We start from the raw sequence: 25,745 nt of genomic DNA, 5'->3' as shown, positions 1-25,745 counted from the left end.
TCCCCAGGCAAGCCAACAGCCTCAGTTTCCTCAATCCCTTTGGGCTCTATTATTCTGTCATCCTAGAGTCTAGAAACTTGATGTCTGATTAGGAGGAAGGCAAATAACTTATGCAAAGTAGAATGAGATGTATTCAAAGGAGAGATCCAGGCAAAAAACCTGGGAAATGTAATGGGGGAGATGCTGACCTCAGAGAACCCATTGGTCAATATGTATTCATTAGAAAAGCACTGAGGGGCGGCTAGGTGGCGAAGCACCGGCCCTGGAGTCTGGAGTACCTAGGTTCAAATCCAGTCTCAGACACTTAATAATGACCTAGCTGTGTGGCCTTGGGCAAGCCACTTAACCCCATTTGCCTTGCAAAAAAAAAAACCCTTAACAAAAAAAAGCACTGGCTGGGACTTCCAATCCAGCCCCAGACTCTTATCACTTGAGATCAATTGGGAATGGCTCTTATCCTCCTATATTAGATTCAGTTCCCCATATATCTTAGCAACAAGACCCTTGTCAGAAAAACTTACTGCAGAGACTCCCCCCAGGTATCTGCTTGACTTTTAGCTTTAGCTGGATGGATTTTATTTATGCAAAACCCTTTTAATTTTATGGGAACAAAATCACCACCTTCTTTGATCATCTCTGTTTCTTGCTTGGTCATGAACACTTCCCCATCCAGAGATCTCTCGGATAATTTCTTCCTTGTTTCTCTGATTTGGTTATTATAGCAGACTTTTATCACCCATTTGGAGATTGCCTTGGACTATGGTGTGAGCTGTTGGCCTCTACCTAGTTTCTGCCAGACTACTTTCCAATTTTCCAAAAGATCTTATTGAATAGCGAGTTCTTGACCCAACAGCTGTCATCTTTGTGTTTATCAACTCCTGCTATTCTGGTCCACTGACCAACTTCTCTATTTCAGTACCAAATTGTTTTGATGATTGCAGCTTTGTAGCATAGTTTAATATCTGTTATTGTTAGGCCTCCTTCCTTCCCACTTTTCGAAACTGGTTCTTTAACTGATGTAACATTCGACTACCCTGCTGGTATTGATAGGCAGGATAGGAACAAGGGACCCCTCAGGGTTTGCCATGTCATCCCAGAGCAGCAAGGTGCCACAAGGGTAGAGCATTAGGCCTGGAGTGAAGAAGACCTGAGTTGAAATCTGACCTTAGATGCTTACTAACCATGTGACCTCTGTTGGCCCCAGTTTCCCCATTTGTAAATGAAGATAATAATAGCATCTACCACCAGGGTTATTGTGAGGATCAAATGGAATAAAAATTGTAAAGCCTTTAGCAGAGTGCTTGGTGCTAGATACATGTTTCTTATGGTTATTATTACCAAAATGGTAATTCTTGGGCAGTAACAGGAACACAGAGCTTGAACATGGTTCACCTTGAACTATCATGCCCTGTGGCTCCTCCATACCAATTCAACTTTATTAAGGTAAGAGAAATTTGAGACTATTTGTAAACCAAAAGGGAAGAATAAGCAAAAAAGAGACCAAATATTGTAAACATCTGTTGCTAATGGAATGCCATCTGTTGGTGAAGATGGATTGGGAAGGGCTCACATGTTCAGAAGAAGGGCTATTTCTTCATCTGAAACCAGAGAAATGAGGAAATAGTGGGAGATGACGTCAAGAAATTGTGAGATGAGGAGGAGGGGAAAAGAGGAAGCTTGGTGAATGACTGTAGCACAAGGCAAAGTCTTTAGTTGAGAGACTGGGGAGGGGAAGGGGAGACTTGAGAAAGACTGGAACAACCACGGTGGAGAGTAGTACACATAATCAATTAGGGAAAAATAAAATAAAAGATCTATGGTATAGTGGATAAACTTTTGACCTGGAATCAGGAGAATCTGAGTTCAAATTCAGCCTCAGATCTTGGGCAAGTCACTTAACCCTGATTGCTTCCCATCCAAGATCATCTCCAGTTGCTGATTCTTGTCTGGTCACTAGATCTAGATGACTCTGGAATAGAAAACGAGGCTGGGGACTTAGCACAGCACCCTCTCTCACTCAAATCTAGTTCACTTGCTTGTCATGGCATCACCTCCCTGATATCATGGTCTTCTTCAAGAACAAAGGACAAATAACAACAATAACCCCAGGTAAGTCACTTAACCCTGTTTGCCTCAGTTTCCTCATCTGTAAAATGGGAATAATAATTGTACCTGCCTCCAAGGGTTGTGATGAGAATTAAATGCAATAATATTCGTAAAATGATTAATGCTGTGTCCAATAAATAGATACTAGTTATTTTTATTAGATACTCCTCTTCCTGTATCATCTTATAAATGACTTTATTTTGATCTTATTCTTGCTGGCTGACTATTAAGGTAAACTTCTGGCTCAAGAGCCCATGAGTTATGGTTGTGGGAAATCTGGGACACTTACACTGTTGGTGGAGCTGTGAACTCATCCAACCTTTCTGGAGAGAAATTTGGAAGTATGCCCAAAGGGCAACAAAAATGTGCATACCCTTTGACCCAGCAATACCACTACTGGGTCTACACCCTGAAGAGATGATGAAAAGGGGTAAAAACATCACTTGTACAAAAATATTCATAGCAGCCCTGTTTGTGGTGGCAAAGAATTGGAAATCAAGTAAATATCCTTCCATTGGGGAATGGCTTAGCAAACTGTGGTATATGTATGTCATGGAACACTATTGTTCTATTAGAAACCAAGAGGGATGGGAATTCAGGGAAGCCTGGAGGGATTTGCATGAACTGATGCTGAGTGAGATGAACAGAACCAGAAAAACACTGTACACCCTAACAGCAACATGGGGGTGATGTTCAACCTTGAAGGACTCGCTCATTCCATCAGTACAACAATCAGGGACAATTTGGGGCTGTCTGCGATGGAGAATACCATCTGTATCCAGATAAAGAGCCATGGAGTTTGAACAAAGTTCAAGGACTATTCCCTTTAATTTAGGGAAAAAAACCTGATATCTTATTGTCTGATCTTGCTATCTCTTATACTTTATGTTTCTTCCTAAAGGATATGAATTCTCTCTCATTACACTCAATTTGGATCAGTGTACAACATGGAAACAATGTAAAGACTGACAAATTGCTTTTTGTGGGGGAAGGGAAGTAATATTGGGGGAATAATTGTAAAACTCAAAATAAATAAAATATTTAATTAAAAAAGAGCCCCCCCCCATGAGTTGAAGTTTTGGAAAAGTGGGCTCATAGTGTCCTCTTTAGAATTTCAGAACCTCCAAGAATAGTTACCCCACCCAGAAGTGTGATTTGAATTAGGGAGGTGGCCTAGAGGAAATACAGCCTGCAGGAAATTCAATATTTTTTTTTTAAGGGAAGTACCGAAGCTAAAAAATGAAAAAATAAAAGGCCTTATGTAAGTGGTAACCAATCATGCTAGTATCAACTTGTATGGGTTCCAAGAACCGATTCTTAAATTGGAAATCATCCAGTGCCACAAATTGGGATTCAATATGTTGTTTTGTTGACCTTAGAAAGTGATGGGTAAAATGTTAGTAATGCAGATTAAGATTAAAATTATTTCAAACTTTTACATTTGTTTTTGGAGAGCAGGTTGTTAAACATTTACCAGTGCATTGTAGAGGTCATTTTTGTGCTGAGCTTTGAGAGAAACAAGAAATTTTAAGAGGCAGAGGTGAGTCCTGGTATGATGTACAGTCTATACAAAGACACAGAGGTGAGAGATGAACAGCAGGAAGGCCAGTGAGGCTGACCCTTAGGGTTCCTGAGTTGAAATACTGTGGAATAAGCCAAGAGAATAGGCTAAAGTCAAGTTTGTCCAAATTTTAATGCCAAATGGGGCAGCTAGGTAGAGCAGAGGAGAGAGCACTAGCCCTGGAGTCAGGAGAAACTCAGTTCAAATCTAGCCTCAGACTGTGTGACCCTGGGCAAGTCACTTCACCCTGTTTGCTTCAGTTTCTCATCCGTATAATAGGAAATGGTAAACCACTCTAGTTTCATTGCCAAGAAAACCCCCCAGTGGGGTCAGAAGAGTTGACTCAACAACAAAATGAAAAGCAGAGGGTCTTAGAGAATCAGCAAAGAGGACTGCTCAGATAGGTTGGAAGAAAGACAAGAGAGAACAGAACCAGGAAAATCTAGAGAGAACAAGATGGGGAGAAAAATGTCCAAAATATCGAATGGTAATTTATTCCCAGGCTTAGGGATAATGTGAACCAAGGCAATGAGTGAGACCGGAGTTCAAATCCTTCCTTATATGCTTAATAACTGTGTGACCTCTTAGGGTTTTAGTTTCCTCATTTATAAAATGAAATGGTTATACTTGGTGGTCTCTAAATTGTTCTTTACTCTAAATGAATATCCAAACGAATATTTGTAGGTCACAAAGGGATCCTGAGATTTAGAGCTGAGACAATGAAGTCCAATGTGATTATTTTGTTGTTTTTTAGTCATTTTTTTAGTCATGTCTGAGTCTTCATTTGAGATTTTCTTGACAAAAACAATGGGGTGGTTTGCCATTTTCTTCTCTAGCTTATTTTCCAGATGAGGAAACTGAGGCAAACAAGGCAGAAGTGACTTGCCCAGGATCACAGAGTTAAGAAGTATCTGAGGCCACATTTGAACTCAGGTCTTCCCAACTCTTCCCCATGCTCAATCTGCTTCTCCACCTTGCTAATCACCGTCACTTTACAGAGATGAAAACTGAGACTTGGGGAGGGAATGGGATTACCCAAGGTCTCACTGTAGCTGGCAGCATTTATGTTCTATTGCAAGTCCTCTGTTATCAAATACACTACTATGCTTGCCACACCAAGAAGAAACTATCTGGGCAATGCTCCTCACCAACCTTACAATCTTGCCTCTGGCCAGTCCTAGTGGGAGGGGAAGGAAGGATCTATAGATATAGCAACAACAAAAACTCTATGGTGGGAAAGTCCAGAGATGACACAGAAATAGGGGTCCCCAATGTTTGTGGGCCTCCAAATCTGGTCGGCAGACAACCTCATAGAGTGCTGAGGCTACAGAGAAAAAGTCCTTCAATTCCAGTTGGTGTCACAGCCATGCATGTGGGCAGCAGTAGACTCTTCTGGTCTGACCACTACATGAACCAACTGAAGCCTTGTTGTGGCAGAGACAAGAGTCCTTTGTCTGAAATCATCTTTTATCAGTTGGTGATGGTTATTAGCACTGTCTCTCTTATTAGAGACTTGATTAGAGGCCTCCTAAGAGCTCTTCTGGTGGGGATTTCTGACTCAGGAATATCTCAGATTCACCTCTATCATTAATCTTCAACATCCCCTTTTTCCTCCCTACAGTCTCCCTCACCTATTATTTTGTTTCTGTTGTTGTTTTGTTTGTGCCAGGCAACAGGGTGAAGTGATTTGCCCAAGGTCACACAGCTCAGATCCTCCTGACTCCAGGGCCAGTGCTCTATCCACCTTGCCACCTAGCTGCCCCTCCCTCACCTATTATTTTTATATGCGTTATAGATAAAAAACATGTTGAATTTGAAAGCTATCAGGATATGAGGGGTTTAAATTCTGGCTCTGCTACCTGTGTGACCTGGGATAAACCCCTTGCCCTAACCTGGCCTCGGTTTCCTTGTCTGTAAAATTAGGAGATTGGATTAAATAGCCCCTTAGATCTTTTCAGCTCAGTATTCCATGAATAATCATGATAAAAATAACTAGCAATGACACAGCCCCATCTCTGTCGGCCACTGTGCTAAGCAAACGTCTCATTTAAACCTCTCGTTCACGTATCCTGTACTGTTTTGTTTATTTATTCTTTCGATTATATGTAGAAATAACCTTCAACATTCAATTTTGCCAAGTTTTCTCCCCCTCCCTTCCTCCACCCTGATAAAAGTTATTCGTGTACAATCACGTCACACAGATTTCCATTTTGACCACACTGTGAAAGATCAGAATAAAAAGGGAAAAGCCATGAGGAGGGAAAAGCAAAAAGCAAAATTAAAAAAGGTGCTTTGATCTGCATTCAGATTCCATAATTCTTTCTCTGAATGTGGATGGTATTTTTCATTGCAGGTCTTTTAGAATTGTCTTTGATCTTTGTATTGCTGAGAAGAGCCAAGTCCATCATAGCTGATCATTGCCCAGTGTTGCTGTTAAAATCCTGTGTTATTTTGAATGCAGTGCAACAGAGTTTTGGGTGCTGCACCTTGAAGGACAAGCCCTTATGGTGCTCGATCTAAGAGTGGAATATGATCCTTATGTAAATAAGCATAGAATAATATGAGCAGGGCACTCCTCTATTGAAATAGTTCTGTGATTGGTAAGTAAGACTTAGGGTGTGAGAAAGTCATTTAACCCTGTTCACCTCAGTTTCCTAATCTGTAAAATGAACTAGAGAAGGGAATGGCAAACCACTCCAGGATCTTTGCCAAGAAAACCCCAAATGGGGTCATAAAGAGTTGGACATAACTGAAATGAATGAACAATAAAGTCCCATCTAATTCTTAATCTCCTGCTCCAAAGCAAAGTCAAATGATGACTTATTGAGTACGTCCCAGCAAGGATGCCTTTTGCAGGTGAAAAGACTAAAGTGGGGTAGCTAGGTGGCAGTGGATAAAGCACCGGCCCTAGAGACAGGAGTACCTGGGTTCAAATCCGACCTCAGACACTTAATAATTACCTAGCTGTGTGACCTTGGGCAAGCCACTTAACACCATTGCCTTGCAAAAATCTAAAAAAAAAAAAAAGACTAAAGTAGCCACGGAGATACCTTCTATCTCGCAGATTTTGAGATTTTGTCCTCTAAGTCTCAGTTTCCTCTTCAAAATGATGAAGGGGAACTTAATTACCCAATAATCCTTGATAGTATAATTTACATTTTATATAATATTTCTATACATATAATATTTCAATATTTCTTAGTTTGAAAAAGGCTTTCTTTGTGTGTGTGTGTGTGTGTGTGTGTGAATGATACTACTAACCCTAACTCCCCCCACCACCCCCAATCAATGTACAAAGGAAAGGAAGGCCTATACATCTCTACCAAATCTCATTAAAATTATTAACTAAGTATTAACTAAGAAAGGCTTAGATGTCTCTATAGACTAATTGAAGGTATAAAATGAGGTAGAATTGCTTCGGAAGGGCTGAAGTTCTTCTAAAGTCATTGGATGAACACCAAAGGGACATTGGTGTAGATTGAAGGAATGATGCACATCTTTGGGTCTAGTTCTACATCAACAAAGGGATTCTAGCAAGAAGGTGATCAGGCCTCAGGAGAGGACTCTCGAAAAGACAGGATCCCACCCCCACCCCCCTTGTGCCAGTTCCTGAGGCAGCAAAGTGGAGGAGGGGTGAGTCCAGAAGGAATATGACACACACCACTCCCAAGCCCACCCCATTGACCAAGTAACAACTTGATGAACTTCAGAAAGTTGGAAGATTTGAAATTCCCTTTAGCTGCAGTAGCAGAAACCTGACCCCTCCTCCCAAGCAGCAATGGCTATAAGCATCTGTGCCAAGATGAGGGGGCACCCTAAAGACAACCCTACACATTCAGAAAAGGCAATTCTGGGATTCTATAAGGAAACTGAGCCTGACAGAATAACCAAGGGTCTACCATGAATCTGAAGCTGTGAATTTTCCTTTTGTCTATAGAACTTTCCTAAATTTGAGTCCACCTTCAACAGAGACCTTGAGTCTGCGAGGGGAGAGGATGCCCTGGTTTGGGAGGATGTTTCTATGGCAATTGCTTTTGCTGTGCTTGGTAAATACTTCTTAAAGCTAATTAAATCTGACCGGCTAATTGAAACCCAATGGGGAGCATCTCAGATGGGGGCCTGTGAGTAACGACAGAGGATAAGAGAAAGGAATAAACATTTATGTAACCCCTACAATGGGTCATGCTTCTAAGCACTTTTTTACGAAAGTCTCTTATTTGATCTTCATTGACCACCTTGGAAAGTATGTGTTTTATTATCTCCATTTTACAGCTGATGAAAGTGAGGCAAATGGGTTAAGGGACTTACTCAGGGTCAGGGTCATACAGATAGTAAGTGTCTGAGGCCAGATCTGAACTTGGGACATTTCAGCTTTTGGTCTAGTGTGCTCTATCTAGCTGCCTTGATACTAGAAAATCCCCAAACCTCTCAAACCCCGAGGGAAGATGTAGTCTACCACTGCTTGAGGACTCAGCCTTTAAAAGGTAATGGAAGTCTGAGGAAAGTAAGCTTGGAGGGTTGCTCTACTTAAAATAATTTGATAGGGAGGTCATCTAAGTATTTTCACCCCCATTTTTACATATGAAGAAACTGAGGCTCAGAGAAATTAAGTAATCTGTCCAATATTATATAGTGAGTGACTATTTTAAAAATTATTTATTTAAGGCAATAGGGTTAAGTGATTTGCCCAAGTGATCTGCCACACAGATAGGCAGTTATTTAAGTGTCTGAGGTCGGATTTGAACTCAGGTTCTCCTGACTCCAGGGTTGGTGTTCCATCCTCAGCGCTACCTAGCTGTCCCACAAGTGACCATCTTGTAGCATCATTCGAATCTAGCCTCCTTGATTCTAGATCTCAAATTCTTATCACTGGACCACAAAACCCTCTTCCCTCCTATTTTTCCTTTTCATGAGCTTTGCAATGCAGGTATCCTGGTCTACTGATTGCTCCTCCAACAAGATGCTCCATGTCCCATCGTCACACCTTTGCATTGGCTGTTCCTCACACCTGGAATGCCCTCCCTCCTCTCCTCTGCCTCCTGGTTGCCTTGGCTTCCTTCTAGACTCAGCTCAAGCAACAAGTCCTCTAGGAGCTTTCCATGTGCTTCCAGCTGCTGCAGTTGCCTTCCCTGGGCTTACCTTCCTTCTGCTCTGCGTCTTCTTGTTGTCTCTCCTATTAGAATAGCACTGAAGCCCATTTTGATAGAGTGTAAGCTCCTTGAGGGCAGACACTGTTTTGCATTTGTTTTTGTTTCGGTAGAGTTGAGCACATTTAGTAAATCTAAAGAATGCCGAGAGATTGAACAGTCAGAGAAGGGAAGGGAGGATGATCCAGGGTTAGGGAAAAGAGAGTGGATCAAAGGCATAGGATTAAAAGCCAGAGGTTGGGGCAGCTAGGTGGCGAAGTGGATAGAGCACCGGCCTTGGAGTCAGGAGGACGTGAGTGCAAATCCAGCTCAGACATTTAATAATAACCTAGCTGTGTGACCTTGGGCAAGTCACTTAACCCCACTGCCTTGCAAAAAAAAATCTAAAAAAAAAGTTCTGTGATAATAAATAAAAAAAAGAAAAGAAGTCTGAGTCACATGGGTACTAGGTGGTACAGCTAGTAGAGCTGAGGTCAGGAAGACTCATTTGAACTCAGGACTTCCAGACTCCAGGACCAGGATGCTCTCCACTGAACTGCCCCTGGCAGTAAGCTTCCCGAAGACAGCGCCATGCCTTATTTCTTTAGTATCCTTCCAAAGTCAGACCTAGAGTAGATGCTCCACAGACAGTTACTGGAATCACACACGAGTGATGCACCTTTTCTCTCCCACCTCAGTAGCCTCATCCAGAGTCCCATATTCAGAGTGCTGATTGGGCTCATCCTCCTTCAGCAGGTAGCAACAACAGAAATTAGTGACCAGTCCCTTTATCGGGGTCTCACCTTGGCCACCCAGTCAATAGGGAGGATTGGAACTTGGCAAGAGCCAGTATCCATTCCCCAACACCATGTTGGCTATTCTCACACTACTCACACAGGTATAAGGAATCCACGTAGCCTGACAGGATCCTTGTCTTCAGAGATGAAAGCTGGAAGGGACTCCCAGTCCCACCTAGTCCAACTCCTCATTTTTCAGAAAAAAAGAAACTAAGGCACAAGGGGGTAAAATGACTTGAGAAAAGTCACTCAGGCTGGTGGGTCAGATGTAAGAGTCGAACCAGGAATTCTGACTCTGAGTCTATTTTACCTCTTACTTGGAGGCTCAGCTCAGATTGTACCTCCTCCACAAAGATTTTCCCTGATCCACCCCTCCCCTTTATTAGAACATGAAAAGACCTGGGTTCTAATTCTCCCTCTTGCATGTATTCCTCTAGGGATTTAACAGCTATGTTCTGGGATCTCTGCCTCTGCACTTTGGGGGCGTATTCCACGGATTTGGCCTCTTGTGTCCCCCAAATCCAATCTCTCTCCATCTCCTTTCCCTCATTGGCCTGTGTCTTTGATGAGTGGACATCCTGGAGGGACCTTTTCTGCCCCTGTCCTGGCTTCTACTGAGCACGTGAACTCTTAGGTATGGCTCTGTCCGGAACTATAGTAGGGACCCCTCTCCGGCAGCACCTTCTTTCCTTTAGCCCTCCCCTGCCTTATGATGTTCTCTTCATTTTCTCTCTTCGTTCAGCTCGTCTCCTGTTATTCCCTGTTCCGTATCCCTTTAACCCAGTCCTTTTTCCCTCTCCTGCTCTCACTCTTCTCACTATTTTCCATCCCTCTCATCCTCTGAGTCTTTATTCTCCCTTGTTCTTACAGATTCATTCTTTGGGTGAATTGTGAGATCCACCCTGGACCTCAGTCTCTTTATCTGTAAAGTGAAGGATGTTAGACGGACTAATGTGGAGGACACAGAACAATTCCACTCTGCTGGGTGTCAGTGAAAATAGGTTTACCTGGGCCTTCCTCCTTCCCTTTCCTCCACACTCCCTCCTGGACCTCAAAGAGCCTGGGGGGTTGGGCAGGGGAGGAGCTCTCGGGGGGCTGGGTTAAGGGTGGAGTCATCTGACAGAGGCTCCAGGACTGAGTCCGGGGAGCTTGTTCAGGGAATCACTGGGACCTGGGGCCCCATGGCCCTCCCGTCTGAGGCCAGCTACCTGGAAGACAAATGGGACTTGGTAAGGACATCTTGGGGACCCCTGGGGAAGGGCTAGCCCTCTCCTCTTTTCCTTCTCCCTTTTCTTCCTGTCCTCTACTACTCTTTCTGGGCACCCCCCCCTTTATTTCCCATTTTCCTACATTCTTCTATTCTCTCCCCTCCCTGAAGTCCTTTGGTGATTTGGTCATTGAACTCTATTCAGGGGCACAGCCCCACACATTCCCCTCCTCTCCGTTCTTTTTCATCTTTCTTTCTAGTGGTCTCACACTTCTTTTCTTGTCTCTCCTCCCCTACATCTACTCTTGTCCCATCTCTCCTCTCCTCTGTCTCTGTTTCTCTATCTCCCTATCTCTCCTTCCTCTCTTTCTCTCTCTCTCTCTCTCTCTCTCTCTCTCTCTCTCTCTCTCTCTCTCTCTCTCGGCTTCTACCTCTCTCTCCTCTCCAGCTGCCTCTCTCTCCCTCCCTGTATCTCTGCCTCTCCTCTGTCTCTCTCCCTCATCTAGCATACCTCTTTGTCTCTTTCCCCCTTGCCTTCTATTCGGGTCTCACTCATTTTCCCCTCTTTCATTCCCCCCATTCTTCATGTTTTCCTTCCCCATCTCATAGGCATAAATAGGAGCCCTGAAGGGGATCCAGGAATTTGAGTGTTCTGAAGTAATGAGGTCATCCTATCCCTCCACTGGCGTGTTAGGACTTTGGCTGTGGGCGCAGTGAACCCCCTGCCTTAGCAGCTATTCTCCACACCTCTGCTCTGTTCACTTTCTTCTCCCCATCCCTTCTCCCATTTGGTCTTCATTTGCTATGGCGTTTTAAAGAACCAAACCGAGAACCATGTTTTACCAGAAACTTGTACTGATCTCATAACTCCTCATGCTCTCCCTCCCCAACTTCTTGTAATTGTTGAGGCATTCCATTCATGTTCAATTCTTCATGCCCCCATTTGGGAATTTCTCAGTGAGGATACTGGAGTGGTTTGTCATTTCTTTCTCCAGTTCATTTTACAGATGAGGAAACTGAGGCAAACAGGGACTTGTCCAAGGTCACATAGCTAGGATGTGTCAGAGGTCAGATTTGAACTGTGTGCTACTCAGATTAAAACATTTAAGTGAAATTGGAAGCAGCTCCGGTGGTGGGGTCAAAGGACTTGGGTTCAAATCTTAGTTCAGCCCTCTTGCTGTCTTATATGACTTTGAGGAAATCACTGAACCCTTTTTCATTTTCCTCATCTCTAAGATGAAAGGGTGGAACTAGATGGCTTCTAAAGTTATTTCAAGCAAGAATTCTTAACCTTTTTTGAGTCATACACCCTTTTGGCAGTGTAGTGAAACCTATGAACCCCTTCTCAAAATCTTTTTGTTAAATACATAAAATAAAATACATGGAAGTATTATAAAAATGTTAAAAATATTAAAAAGACAAATTCACAGTTATAAAATATTATAAAAACAATACATTTAAAAAATATCATTTATTAATATTAAATAAATTATTATGAAATATTAAAAAGACAAATTCACAGACTCCAGATTAAGAACTAGTACCTTGGAGCTCTGACCCAATGATCCTTGGCAAGTTACTTCAATTCCCTGGGCCTCAGTTTTCTCATATGTAACATGAGCGATTGGACTAGGAGGACTTCTAAAGTCCCTCCCAGCTTCGGATCTGAGATAACCTCCTTGGACCTCAGTTTCTATATCTGACCTATGAAGAGGTTGGATGAGAAGCCTCCAAAGCCCTTTCCAATTCTCAGATTCTTTTTTAAATGAAAAACTCATTTTCTTATTTCTCCTTTCTCCTTTTCTCTCTCTACCCAGGTCTTTTATTCGATACAATGGATACAGTTCATCATGGCTACCCTCAGGTACGTGCGTTTCACCTGGCTGAGGTAGAGCAGTCAGAATAAGGCTGAGCAAATCCACAGCCCCAACTCTGGCTGGTTTTGTCTTTTTTATTTTCCCTGCATCAGTGTAATGTTCTTCCCTTCAGACAGGTTTAGCGCTCTTTCCCCTAATGACATCTTGAAACTAAAGCATGATGCAATCGAGTTGAGACTTTCCCCCCGTCCCTAAATGAAATGGTTGACGTTCAAAGTATTAGCAGAGATATTTAAAGCATAGGCTAAAATAGGGAGATCAGATTTGTGGGTCCATTTGATTTACAACCTCACAACAATCTTGGGAGAGTGTTGCTATTATTCCCATTCCCATTCCCATTTTATAGATGAAGAAACTGGGGCAGACGAAGGTTCGACTAAGTAATGAATTGTATAATGGGAGCAGAATGTCATAAATCTAGAGCTAGAGGGAAGGTCTTGGGAGGAGTCTTGCCCAACCCCATCATTTGAGGTTATGACTTGCCCAAGGAAACAGTTTTTTTTAAGTGTCTGAAGTGGGATTCAAAACCAGGTCCTTTTGGTTCCAAATTCAGTGATCTAGTCAATTTCCTGTAAAATCTCCCTAAATTCATCCTTGATGACTAAACAAGGCCACCTAGTCTATTTTGAATTAGCTGCCTTTTAACCAAAATCTTTATTATTGCCTTTTGTGGTTTATGGATTGGTCATAGCCTCACTTCCACCTAGAATTCTCTCTTGTAACAAAGGAAAACAGTAAAGGAAATCTAACCATACAGTACATGCCTCTGAAAGTATATATAACATTCTGCCCCTGTAACACTCTACCTTTTTTTGCTCAGAGGGGGAAAATGTGTTTCTTCATTAGTCCTCAGGGAACAAATGACCATTGCCTTTAAAACAGCCTTGATTAATGAATGGCTGCTTTCTTCTCTTCTCTTCAGCATTATAGGATCCAGTTCAATTATTGCTTATACTATCTTCCAGAACATAATGAAATCCCCAGAGGTAAGTGAGTCTCTCCCTTTGTTTGGGTTCTGGGTGTTTTCATGATTGAGCTTTTAGAATAATAAGACTATAAAGCTAGGCATGGAAGGAACTTCAAAGATCCTCTAGTCTAATCATCTTGTTTTTACAGATGAGGGAACTGAGCTAGCTAGCTAATGCTTTGATAAAAGCATTTCATCTTATCTTCACGACAACCCTAGGAAGTCAATGTTTTTATTATCTCAATTTTTCAATGAGGAAACTGAGACTGACAGAATTTAAGTGGGGCAGGCTTCCCGAGGAATCATGAGGCAGGATTAGAACACAGGTCTAGTGCTCACAAGGAAACCTAGCTGCCTAGGAAGATTAAGTTACTTGCTTAAGGTCAACTGGCAGCAATAAGCAGATACGCATACTTGTGTGTGCAGTCAGCTTGTTAGTTGGTTCATGTTCGTGCTAATGATGTGGCACCCATGATATCCAGAGTCCTTTGTCATTCCTGATGAGGATGAGGAAGAATCTACCTCCTGTTCGGATGCACATGCAGACCAGCTTGCCCAAACAACTCAAGAAGAACATTAGAAGAACAATAATATTACTAACAATAAAATGGCTCATATTCTTTATTAAAATTTTAAAAAAATTTTTATTTTTATTTTTGCAAGGCAATGGGGTTAAGTGACTTGCCCAAGGTCACCCAGCTAGGTAAAAATGGCTCCTATTCTTATAGCATTTTTTTTTACTTTCTTAAAACCTGTCTTTATATACTGCCCCCCCCCCTGGAAGGGTAGCACAAGCTTTGGATGGAGTTAGAACCCCAGTTCTACTAATGTTCTGGCTGCATGATCCTGGGAAAAGTCACCAACTTATGAGGCTCATCTGTTAAATGAGGGAATTGGACCAGATAAGCTCTTAGATCTTTTCCAGCTCAAACCCATCAGGATATTGACTCCGAGCAGGAAGGAAGATCAGAGGCCGTTTGGCCCAACTCCTTCATTCTACAAAGGGGGAAAATAAGGCGCATTTAAGGTCATTCAACCAGAGGAACAGTGGTGGTATAATGAATAAAGCTAAAGGGTGGGAATTGGGAAAACTTGAGTCTCAATTTTGCTGGAGACACTTAGCTATGTGATCCTTCTGAGTCTCAGTTTCCTGAGCCAGAGACAATAAATCATTATTTAACACCTACTATATGCAAAACACATGGTGTTAGGGCATAAGCAATCTCTGCTGTCAAGGAACTTTAATGGAGAAACAAAAAGAGTGGAAAAGAGATGGGAGGGAGGTGGTACCCGTCACCCACAAGGTGATATTCCTTTATTGTGGGGCTCAAATGAAGTAATGTATCAATCACATCAGCTTTTAGACTTTAAAATACTATGCAAAATTCACCATTATTTTTGTTGTCATTATTGCTTCCCTAAATCATACAGTGGAAGCTGAATTTAAACCCATAACCTCTGATGCCAAAGCCATTGCTCTAGCCACCATAGCATGTGGCCTTACTGGGAGGCCTGGGCTCAGTTTCTGCCTCACATAAGTGGCAGAGCTGGGATTTGAACCCTGGTCCTCTGACCCTGAGTCTAGCATTCTCTCCTTTGCATCATGATACTTTATGATTCTAGTTAACTAATGAGGAGAATGAGGGGTGGAAGTTGCAGAGAGACAAACTGGGCCTTGAGTAGTTAGAGGTAGAATTCTGAGCCTGGAGTCAGAGAGAGAGACTCAACTTCATGAGTTCAAATCCAGCTTCAGACACTTCCTAGTTGTGTGACCCTGGGCAAGTCACTTAATACTGTTTACCTCAGCATCTTCATCTATAATATGAGCTAGAGAAGGAAATGGCAAGTCACTTCAGTGTTTTTTGCCAAGAATACCCCAGATGGGTTCATAACGAGTTGCATATGACTAAAAAGATTGAATGACAATGAATTGACACTTGAAAAAAGGAAAAACTTTTTAAGAATTTAAGCTAATGTGTAATGAATGGACTTTTGACCCAGAGATAGACTAAGATTCAAGGACCAGTCTTGCTAAGTTAAGAGACTTATTATTATGCTGGCTTCAGGAGCATGAGATGGTCTTAAAGACCATCTCACATGCTATAGGTGGAGGTACCCTAGGTCAATGAAATCTAGAATTCTTTTTTTTTTTTTGAGAAAAAAATCAGTCTTTTTAATGTGTCTTAGTGGTTTTTCATATACATGCTACTCGATTAATATATCAAGAGGAAGATGTATGATCACAGTTCATTATGACAACTTACATTTAAAACAGATTCACTCCCCCACCATATCAACAATTAACCTTTCTAAGAGAAAGTAAGATAAAGATCAGAGAATAAAGGCTGCAGACATAATGGAAGAAATCAAAAAGATTTCCAATGGGGGTAACGGGTGCAGAGGGGAAGAAATGGACACATGTGCTTGAAAATAATTTGTCAGTCATTAGTTGACAGCAAGTTCCTTAAAACAAAACAAAACAAAAAATCCAAACATCACAAAGGAAGCCTTTCAGTTCTTCTTAATAAAAATTTGAGAAATAGCAGTCCTACTAAAAGGAGTGAGTGCCAACAATTTTTTTGTAGTCCAAACAACAATCTCCAAAATAAAATTCTCTCTTCTCCCCACTCCCTGCTTCCAGGAACCAGAGTGTTAATTCTAGGCTGAAAATTGGGGAAGGAGGGACAGGTCTCATTTTATGAGTAGATGTGATCTGTTCCTTGATCAATGTCAGTTTCTTCTGGACATTTTCCTCTTCTTACCATTATAATATATACCAGAACAGTTATTAGAAGCATTTAAATTATAACCATTGGGTTTCTTGATTTCCTAAAAAGGAAACTGATGTGAAAAAAAAAGTGCCACAATGGCTAATTCTATTAAAGAGTAATGTCATAGTAGACAGAAGCCAAAAACTTCCAGAGCCAAGAATCAACACTGCTTGCTTGGATCTAAAATAAGTGGTCTGCTGAAGGGCTTATTTTAATAGCTTTTGAGCTTCAAGGATTGATTTGTACAAACACAAATAGATGCAAAAAATTGTAAAGGTTATACAATAATTATAGCAGCTAGTTTAGTTATATAAAGAACAAAGTAATGATATGGCATCCAAAAGAGAAATTAAACTTTCAAAATAATTTGAATGAAAAGGCATACTCTATAGAAAAGTGCACAGAAGGATAATTCACTTTTTGGATATCAGATATACAGATAAGAAAACTGAGGCAACAGGACAAAGTGACTTAGCCAGAGTCATACAGCTAGGAAGTATCTGAGTCTGCATTTGAACTCCAGGCCTTGAACTTTCTCCTCTGTACCACCTGACTGACCTTGGGTGTCCAGGGTGGGTAGAGGGGCCTATGGACAAGTGGGATCAGCAAAGAGCTCATGGAGGAGGAGGGGGCTGGTGTTTGTGTGTCATGACACTCTGGGTAGAAGTGAGGAAGGAGAACATTCTGGGGATGGAGGCCAGTCTCTGCAAAGCAAGGGATAGCGACAGATGGAATGTTAGGTGAAAAGCCAATTTTCCTGTAATGCAGAGGTCACTTGGAGGAGGAGTAGGAAAACAGATTGGAAGGTTATGGCAGAATTATGTTGGGGACAGGAAAAGGGACTGGACCTGTTGTTTTCCTGGAATAAGAAACTTGGTGAAGAAGCTCCCTCTACCAGTGCTGGTTGCCATATTTTATGCAATTTACTGACTTGGAGCAGCATTTCTCAAATTTGTTCTTCTCTGGATCTCTTTATACCTTTAAATATTATCGAGGACTCTAAAGAACATTTTTTTGGTGTATGTAGAGTAAACCTTTCAATAGTTACCATATTAGAAGTAAAAAGTAAAACTATTATGAAAATAGTTTTGACTTTATGGACACCTTGGAAAGGTCTTTGGGAACCTCCATGTCCCCCTGGCTTACATTTTGAGAAAGGTTAAGTAATTTGCCCAGGGTCACAACTGTTGGTAGATGGCAGAGGTTGGACTTAGAGACTTTGATGCCATCCTCTACTGTGTTGCTGGCACAGAGGCTGGAGTCTAGTCAAGAAAGGTTTTTACTGCCAAACAGATGATCACATCTTATCTTAGAGGTAATAGGGAGCCATGGGAAGGTATGGAGCTTGGAGAGTGATACGTCAGAGCTATCAATGAAGGCTCTGTTGACAACTTCAAGGGGAACTTCTATGGAAGATCCATTGGAATTGGGGGACCAGAAAATGATCCTAGCATAGAGGAATCTTCTACTCCCTTCAGTTAATGATTGACTCTGATGAGCGCTGACTCAAACTTCCCTAATTTTTGTTTCCATTGTGAGAATCTGAGTCTTGGTGTGGGTCAAAGACTGTGCAAGTGTGATTCAGGGAAGGCTGAAGTGCTCTCCTGGAGTAAAGAGGGAACATTGACCTTCTGATCCAGTGTGAGCCTAAGGCTGAGACTAAAGAGGTACCAATCAATGACCTGGATTTGAATCTTTGCTGCCTCAACTGTGAACAGCTTGTTTGTTTATTTGGCATGTTTATGGTTCTGTTCCTTCCGTTGGATTGTAAAATGTAAGAGGATGAGATTTCTGTTTTGTATTTTCTTTGTGTCTTCTTACTTTTCTGGACATCAGTTTCCAATTCTGAAAAGCGAAGAGATTGGATTCAATCAGTCAATAAACATATAAAAAAATGTTTGTTTCCAAAAATCAAACATCTATTTTTCTTTCCCCTCCCAGGGAGGGGGAAAACTAACCTTCAGCAAGCATTTATTAAGTGCCACTAGGCTCCAAGCACTGCTTGATTCTGGGGACAAAAATACTCTAAAGAAACAGTTCTAGGAATTTATAATCTAACCAAAAGATGCAACATTTACATATATAGATATATACAAAATAGATATAATGAAATGGAGGGGATTCCTGGTTGGAAAGGGGAATCAGATAAGGATCATGTAGGAGACAACTCTTTATATGCATATTGAAGAAAACTAGGAATTCAAAGATGGGAGATGGCATTTCAGGCAGGGGGAACGGTCAGTGCAAAGTCTTGGAGAAGGGAGATGTGTCCTGAGTGAGGAAGAAATCTGTATGAAGAACAGTTTGAATGAACCATAGAAGCAGGAAAGAAGGGCTTGGAAAGGTAGTTTTGACCAGGCCGTGAAGAGTTTTGAATGACCAATGAAGGTGTTTCTATTTGCTCCTAGATGAAATTGGAAGCCACTGGAGCTTAATGAGGATGAAGGTTAGACCTTCACTTTAGTTGTCTCCTTTGATTGTCTCTAAGGTCCCACCTTCATTAAAGAAAAATGAATCCTAGATTGGGAATTTTTCAAGAATTAGGTAGGGCCGTAGGACTTAATGTCTGGAGGAAAGGAAGAAGGTGACAGGACATTTAACTCCATGTCTCCCAAGCTGCTTGAACACCAAAAACAAACAGGATGTTGAGCAGCTAGAAACTCCTAAATCATCTCCTTTGTTCCCAAGCCCTCTCCACACCTTCTCCTACCTGCTAATTGGCAGAGGATCTCTGGTTCACTGAAAAGATGAAAGCCATTCATTGGGAGCTCTTTCCTGTCCCCAATTTCTGATTCTCTCAATATGTCTCCGTTCTCTCTTCCTTTACTTCAATCTCAGGGGAAAGGATTATCCTTCTCCTTGCCAATGGCTGCTTGTCTGTTTGTGTTTTTGATCTCATTGTTTCTCTTTTCTTCCTCTAGCTTGTCCCTTCCATCCTTTTTTTTAAATTTTTATTAAAGATATTATTTGAGTTTTACAGTTTTCCCCCCAATCTTGCTTCCCTCCCCCCACCCCCACCCCACAGATAGCACTCCGTTGGTCTTTACTTTGTTTCCATGTTGTACCTCGATCCAAATTGGGTGTGATGAGAGAGAAATCATATCCTTAAAGAGAACGCAATTCTCAGAGGTAACCCATGCTTCTTTCTTAGCTAATTTTCAGTCTCTCCTTATCTACTGACTCCTTCCTTACTGCACATGACTACTTTCAAGTCTCCTCTATCCTGCTAAATAATTTCACTGGATTCCTTCAAGCTGCCGTTGTGCCTAACCCTTCCTTTCACAGCCAGCTGGGGGGCTGGAATTGGAGACAGTGGACATGGGTTTTAATTTTACCGTTGCTATTTACTACCTCTAGGAGCTTGGAGAAGTCATTGGATTTAATCTGTATCTCTGTTTCCTCTAAAATGAAATGAAGTTTGATCAGATGACCTCTCAGATCCTTCCAACTCTAAACCGATGGTTCTATGATCCTAGAACAATTTGTCTACCTTTGTGGTTTCTACTCACCCTTTCTCACTTCCTATTTCTCAATTCTTTGCAATCTGGCTTTTATTTCCACTATTCAGCTGAAATTACTCTCTGACAGGTGACCAAGGATGTCTTTATTGCTAAATCCAAAGACTTTTTTCTCAGTCTTCTTGACTTCTGTTTAGCCCTCTTGACCCGTCTCTCCTCCTGGCTGGCTTTCCATGACCTTATTCTGTTATGATTCTTTTTCCTACCATGTCTGAACTTTCATCGTCAGTCTCATTTGTAGGTTCACTGTCTATGCCTCAACCCTCTATGCATTGGTGGACTATCCTGTCTCCCCCTCCTCTCCACCAGCTCCGCATTCAATTTTCCTCATCATTCGGTTCCTCATACCCAGTTTTCATTTCCTTCCCAAGTTCCAATTTTAAATCTCCAAGAACTCATTGAGTCTGTCTTCTCAATGAATTACTAGAAGTGTCCAAACTTAACAAAGGCAAAACAGAATCCTTTTTTTATTTAAGACCCCCTCCAGATTTCCAACCTAGGAGTCAGGCATGTTTCCCGTTTCCTTACTTCATTGTGAGGAGTTGCCAAGTCTTGTTGATTTTACTTCCCCAATATTTCTGTAGCTCTCTTTCTACACACACACTGTAACCCTTCTTGTTCTTTTTGTTTGTTTGTTTGTTTGGGGTTTTTTTTTTAGTTTTTTTCAAGGCAATAGGGTTAAGTGACTTACCACAGCTAGGTAATTATTACATGACTGAGGCTGGATTTGAACTCAGGGCCTGTGTTCTATTTATTGTGCCACCTAGCTGCCCCCTAAACCTTCTTGTTCTGACCCACATCATTTCTTGCCTAGATTATTTCAATAGCCTATAAATTGGTCTCATAGCCTCTCTTAGCCTCTCCTCTCTCTAATCTCTCTACCACATAGCTGCCAATATGAGATTCTTTTTTTTTTTTTTGATATTTAATTTGTTTATTTTTCCATCTACATGCAGTGTAGTTTTCAGCATTCATTTTTTGGCAGGATTTTGAGTTTCACATTATTCTCCATCCCTCCCTTCCCTTCCGTCTCCCCTGACAGAAAGCAATCTAATTTAATAGGCTATACATGTATTCTAAACATAGATCTATATTAATCACCAATATGACATTCTTAATGCACACGGGACATGGTTTCAAAGTCATTTTGTCAGTCCCTTGCTCAAGAAGCTTCAGGGGCTCCCTCTTGTCTCCCTGAAGGAATGTAATTGGACTTAGAGTCAGGAAGACCTGGGTTCAAATCCTGCCTCAGACAACATTTGACTGAGGGCAAGTTGGCACTTAACTCCTCAGTATTCATCTCATCTGTAAAATGAAGTTACCTTCAGTGAATTTCTACAGTGTCTTCCAACTCTAAATCTATTATCCTTTGATAACAAATCCTTCCCAACTTGCCCCTAGTCTACTATTCTGCTATTTTATATTATTCTCCTTGATTTACCCCGTTTCCAGGTTCTATCTCAGAACATGGAAACTCACCTCCAGCCTCTGAACTTTTGTCCTGGCTGTTCCCCCTGCTTACATGCCCTCTCTCCTGACCATTTCCTCTTAGTTCATGTCCCAGCTCCTTCTTGATACCTTTACTGCTTGTCCCAGTTGTTAATCCCTCTCTCCCACAAAAACTATTTTGTGTTTTTTGTGAATAGATTGTACCCTCCCCCCCGGTTGAATACAAACTCTTTGCGGACATGGGCTAGTCCGCTTTGGTCCTTGTCTTCCCCAAACTAGATATTTGTTGATTTCTGTCAGTTGTGTCTAAGTCTTCATGGGGTATTCTTGGCAAGTTATTGGATTGATTTGCCAGTTCCTTCTCCAATTCATATTACAGATGAGAAAACTGAGGCCAACAGGGTTGAGTGACTTGCCCAGGGTCACACAGCTAGTAAGTGTCTGAAGTGGTTTTGGAACTCATGAAGACGAGTCTTTCTGACTTTATAGGTGTTTAATAATTGCTTGCTGATTGATTAGACATTGATAGAGCATAGGATCCCAGGTCTAGAATTAGAAGAGACCTTAGGGACCTGTCAGTATTGTCATCTCCTTTTGCAAATGAGAGAACTAAGCCCTGGGATGGTGGTGGTGGTGGGGGGATAATTGACAATGACTTGCCTAAGGTAGAATTTGAACCCAGCTCCTTAGACTGCAAAGCCAGTAATTGTACCATGCTACCTTAAAGGACATTTGGTCCAATCTTCTCTTTCCATAGATGGAAATCCTGAACCCCAGAGGCAAGAGTGGGCCAGAGCCAGTTTCAACAGGTTTAGCTAAGATTGTTAAATTTTCATTATGAGCCTTTACACCTCAGAAACACTACAAATGAGACCTGGTTTATTTCTTGTCTAGATCAAGACATTCTGAAGTCTACTGACCACCCTTAAGTTTTCATAATATGATTAAACGTAAAAGCATGAGTGCCTACCCTTTCCCCCTGGAGAGGACCTGGCAGTTAAATATTTACCAGAGGAGAAGAAATGATGACTTGTTTATTTTCATTCAGAAACGAAGGAGCAGAACGAGCATGGAGTTCAATCACATTGGGAATTCTCCCATAGTGGAATTGGGTTGCCTTGGCAGGGAGGGAACTGTCCCTCCCCTGGAGGTCTGCAGAGCTTAGAAGACCACTTTTTGGGCATGTTCTGTAGAAGGGTCTTTGGGTTAGTTCTGGGTGGATTTAGCCTCTTCTTCAATTCAAAGCACAATCATTTTTCAACTTGACCATGCTGCATTTGTAGCTAAATCCATCCAGATAAAATGGTTGAAGGGGAAGGGGTGGACAGCCACATTCCTCTCCCCTTCCTCCCTTTCCAAGCCATGGCTCCTCCCTATGTACATGGCTGGGTCACATTTATGCAGACTTCCCTGTGTTCTCAATGTCTAATATTATTCTTAGCTTAAAATAAAGGGCTGTGCAAACATTCTTTTGCATTCTGAGCTTTCACATAAGGTTTTCTTTAATATTTTCAGAATGTTCCCTCCTGACGATGTTTTCTCCTTCTTTGCACCTGTTTGCCCTGGAATTCAATAAATACTTGTTGATGGTTTGGTAGATTCTTATCTCCACTTTACAGAGTATGTGGTTTTCCACCTGAGCACAGACAGGCACTTTCCCCACCCCTCCTGTCCTTGCCTGAAGCTTCTGGTACATTTTTCTCTTCCAAGCAACTCCCTGGACAAACAGAGCTGTTTCCTGGAGCAATGACCACTCACAGTCTTACTCACAGATGCCTCTTCCCTCCACCCCCTACTCTAGCTTTTACACTTTATTATTTGGTTTTAATTTTTCATCTATTAACAGTAGTGTGCTCGGGGCCTGTCACAGGTCAGTGGTATCTGTGAATTTGCTTGTTGTCTCTCTAGGCTCACTCAGGCCAGAGGACACGTGAGGGTGTCAGCCAAGGTCATCGCCAAGTTGCAAAGAGAAAGATTTTGTCCAAGGAGAAGGAAAAGCTTCCTCACAATGACTCCCCCAGTAGAATGAAATCATAGATTTGGATCTGGAAGGGACCCCAGAGGCCATGTAGTCCAACCCCCTGGTTTTACAGATAAGGAAACTGAGACCTAAAGTGGTAAACTGATTTACACCAGGGTCCCAGAAGTGGGATTTGAACCTCTGACTCTAACCGAATTTTGCATTTGCTTTCTCATTGCCTAATAGAGTGGCTGGCACACATCAGGTGTCTTTGAATGAATCAGTGCCCCAAATTAGAATCAGTTGCTTTGGCAAGTAGTGAGCTCCCCCCCACAATAGGAGGTCTCCCAGCAAAGACTGGATGATCACTTCCAGGTGTATCTCACTGGAGATTCTTTCCAGGGCTGATTTGGGCTGGAATCCTGTCTAATTCTATATGAGATTATATGATGTGGGAAAACTTCAACCTAGATGAAAGAGTCTTTGTAATGCCTTCACAATAGGAAGGCATTCATGAAATCCCTTTTTCATTGCCATCTAGGTTGGAAAACTCTCTTCCACGGGTGGGACAACCTTCTTCCAGCAAATGGTGACTAGATAGAATCCAGTTATGCTGCTTATTGCCACAGTATTTTGGTGAAGAAAAAGAGAATAGTTTAGCAGTCTACAAAAAATGGAAATCTTGGGGCAGCTAGGTGTCACAGTGGATAGAACATGGGCCCTGGAGTCAGGAGGACCTGAGTTTGGATCTGGCTTCAGACAATAATTGTCTAGCTGTGTGGCCTTGGGCAAGTCACTTAACCCCATTGCCTAGCAAAAACCTAAAAAAAAAAAAAATGGAAATCTTTGAGTGGGTTCCAAAACACAAGGCAGTATGTTGGTTTATGTGTCTTCATTTAAGCAGAATGTTGGATTATAGAATTTCAGAACTTGGAAGAACCTCAGAAGCCAAAGAGATCAACATTGAACTCTACAGGATCACTGCAAAATGGTCATGTAAGCCTTTGGGTGAAGACCTCTAAGGACTGGGAACTCACTACTTCCTGAGGTAGTAACCCTCAGTAGTGGATTCTTGGGAAATTTCTCCTTACCTAAAGTCTCTCTAGAAGGCAATTTACCTTTAGTCCACCATTCCAGGTCTGTTCTATACTTAATATATACTGGCTCAGCTGTGCATACAATATTCTATCTCCCATCTACATACCTTTGGCTAAGCTGTGCCCCTAATCTCATGCCAATATACATCTCATGCTTTCCCTTGAGGTTTAGTCGTTAAAGGCCACCACCAATAGAAAGTGTTTGGCACATAATGGGTCATTCCCTCCTCTCCTGAGGTCCACAGTGGCTAGCACCCTTTCCTCACCAAATTATTTCATATTTATATTATGTTTACTTTCCAAGTTTGGAAAAAATTCTTGCATTTAATTTTCTGTGTATATTTATTTTTCCTTAGTAATTTTTTAAAGAAATGGCTTTTTTTTAAGATATCTCAACAACTATGATATCTCAAGGGGAGAAGGGCCTTTCCTTAGTAATTTAATTCAATAAATAAGCATTTTTCAATACCTTCAACACCTACCTTCAATGCTTGCAGAATAAGAAAAAGGACAATTCCTGCCTTCAAGGAGTTTACAATCTAAAAAAAGAAGACAACATACCAAAAGGAAGCAGATGTGGGGGTGGAGAGATGGTATTCCTTGAAGTTAAAAACCAAGCAGAGCAGTTGAGATCTTGGGAAAGCGGAATTGGAGAAGGGCAAATGCCACAGACTAGAGGCAGCAAACTTGACTTGAATTCTTGGCCAAATTCTAGAGTACATTGGTTCTTGTCCTTCATTTTCCAAGAAGACCAAAATGACATCACTATGTTTGAGACAAATGACAGTGTGTCCGACTGCCGCTGATCAGACCAATATGAGCTCAGAATGCTCTACCACAGGTTGGACACAAATAGTCCATGTGAATATATGGGGCAGGTCCTCTAAACTTACAGATGTCATGTTTCCTTTGAGCAGCTTTCATTCTGCCTTCCTCATAGAGCGCAGCCCCCTCACTGATGATGGCACGCCATGCTGGGTGGTCCTGTGCCAGTGTCTCCTATGCTGTACAATCAATTCCAAAGTTCTTCAGAGAAATCTTCAGAGTGTCCCAATCTTGCTTCTTCTGACCCCTTATGAGCACTTGCCCTTGTGTGAGTTCTCCATAGAATAATTTTTTGGGCAAGTATACGCCTGGTATTCTAATGTGTCCAGCCCATCGACTCTATAGTAATGTTGGAATGCTTGGTAGTGTCTGGAATCTTCTTCTGCCAGGTGATCTTCAGAATCTTCCTAAGAAAATTTAAATGGAAGTGATTCAGTTTCCTGATATGGCGCTGGTAGATTGTCCAAGTTTCACAGGCTTATAA

The 25,745-nt window shown here is 41.7% G+C and overlaps 1 protein-coding gene across 2 annotated transcripts in view; it reads left to right on the top strand.

Moving 5' to 3' along the window:
* Positions 1-1,756: 1,756 nt before the first annotated feature.
* TMEM116 (transmembrane protein 116) overlaps positions 1,757-25,745 on the top strand; it is a 71,394-nt gene continuing 47,405 nt past the window's right edge. The window contains exons 1-3 of one of the 2 annotated variants that reach the window (XM_074205757.1): positions 1,757-2,109; positions 12,615-12,661; positions 13,597-13,660. In XM_074205757.1, coding sequence (XP_074061858.1) covers positions 12,648-12,661; positions 13,597-13,660 — 78 coding nt within the window. In that variant the 5' untranslated portion in view covers positions 1,757-2,109; positions 12,615-12,647. Of the gene's footprint in view, positions 2,110-10,702; positions 10,820-12,614; positions 12,662-13,596; positions 13,661-25,745 lie in introns of those variants that run through there. The other variant, XM_074205756.1, reaches the window with a different exon arrangement.

This window comes from Macrotis lagotis, chromosome X (assembly GCF_037893015.1).
Source record: "Macrotis lagotis isolate mMagLag1 chromosome X, bilby.v1.9.chrom.fasta, whole genome shotgun sequence".
In the NCBI taxonomy this organism is placed as follows: domain Eukaryota; kingdom Metazoa; phylum Chordata; class Mammalia; order Peramelemorphia; family Peramelidae; genus Macrotis; species Macrotis lagotis.
The sequence above is the reverse complement of the archived record's forward strand: the minus strand, read 5'-3'. Positions and strand labels throughout refer to the sequence as shown.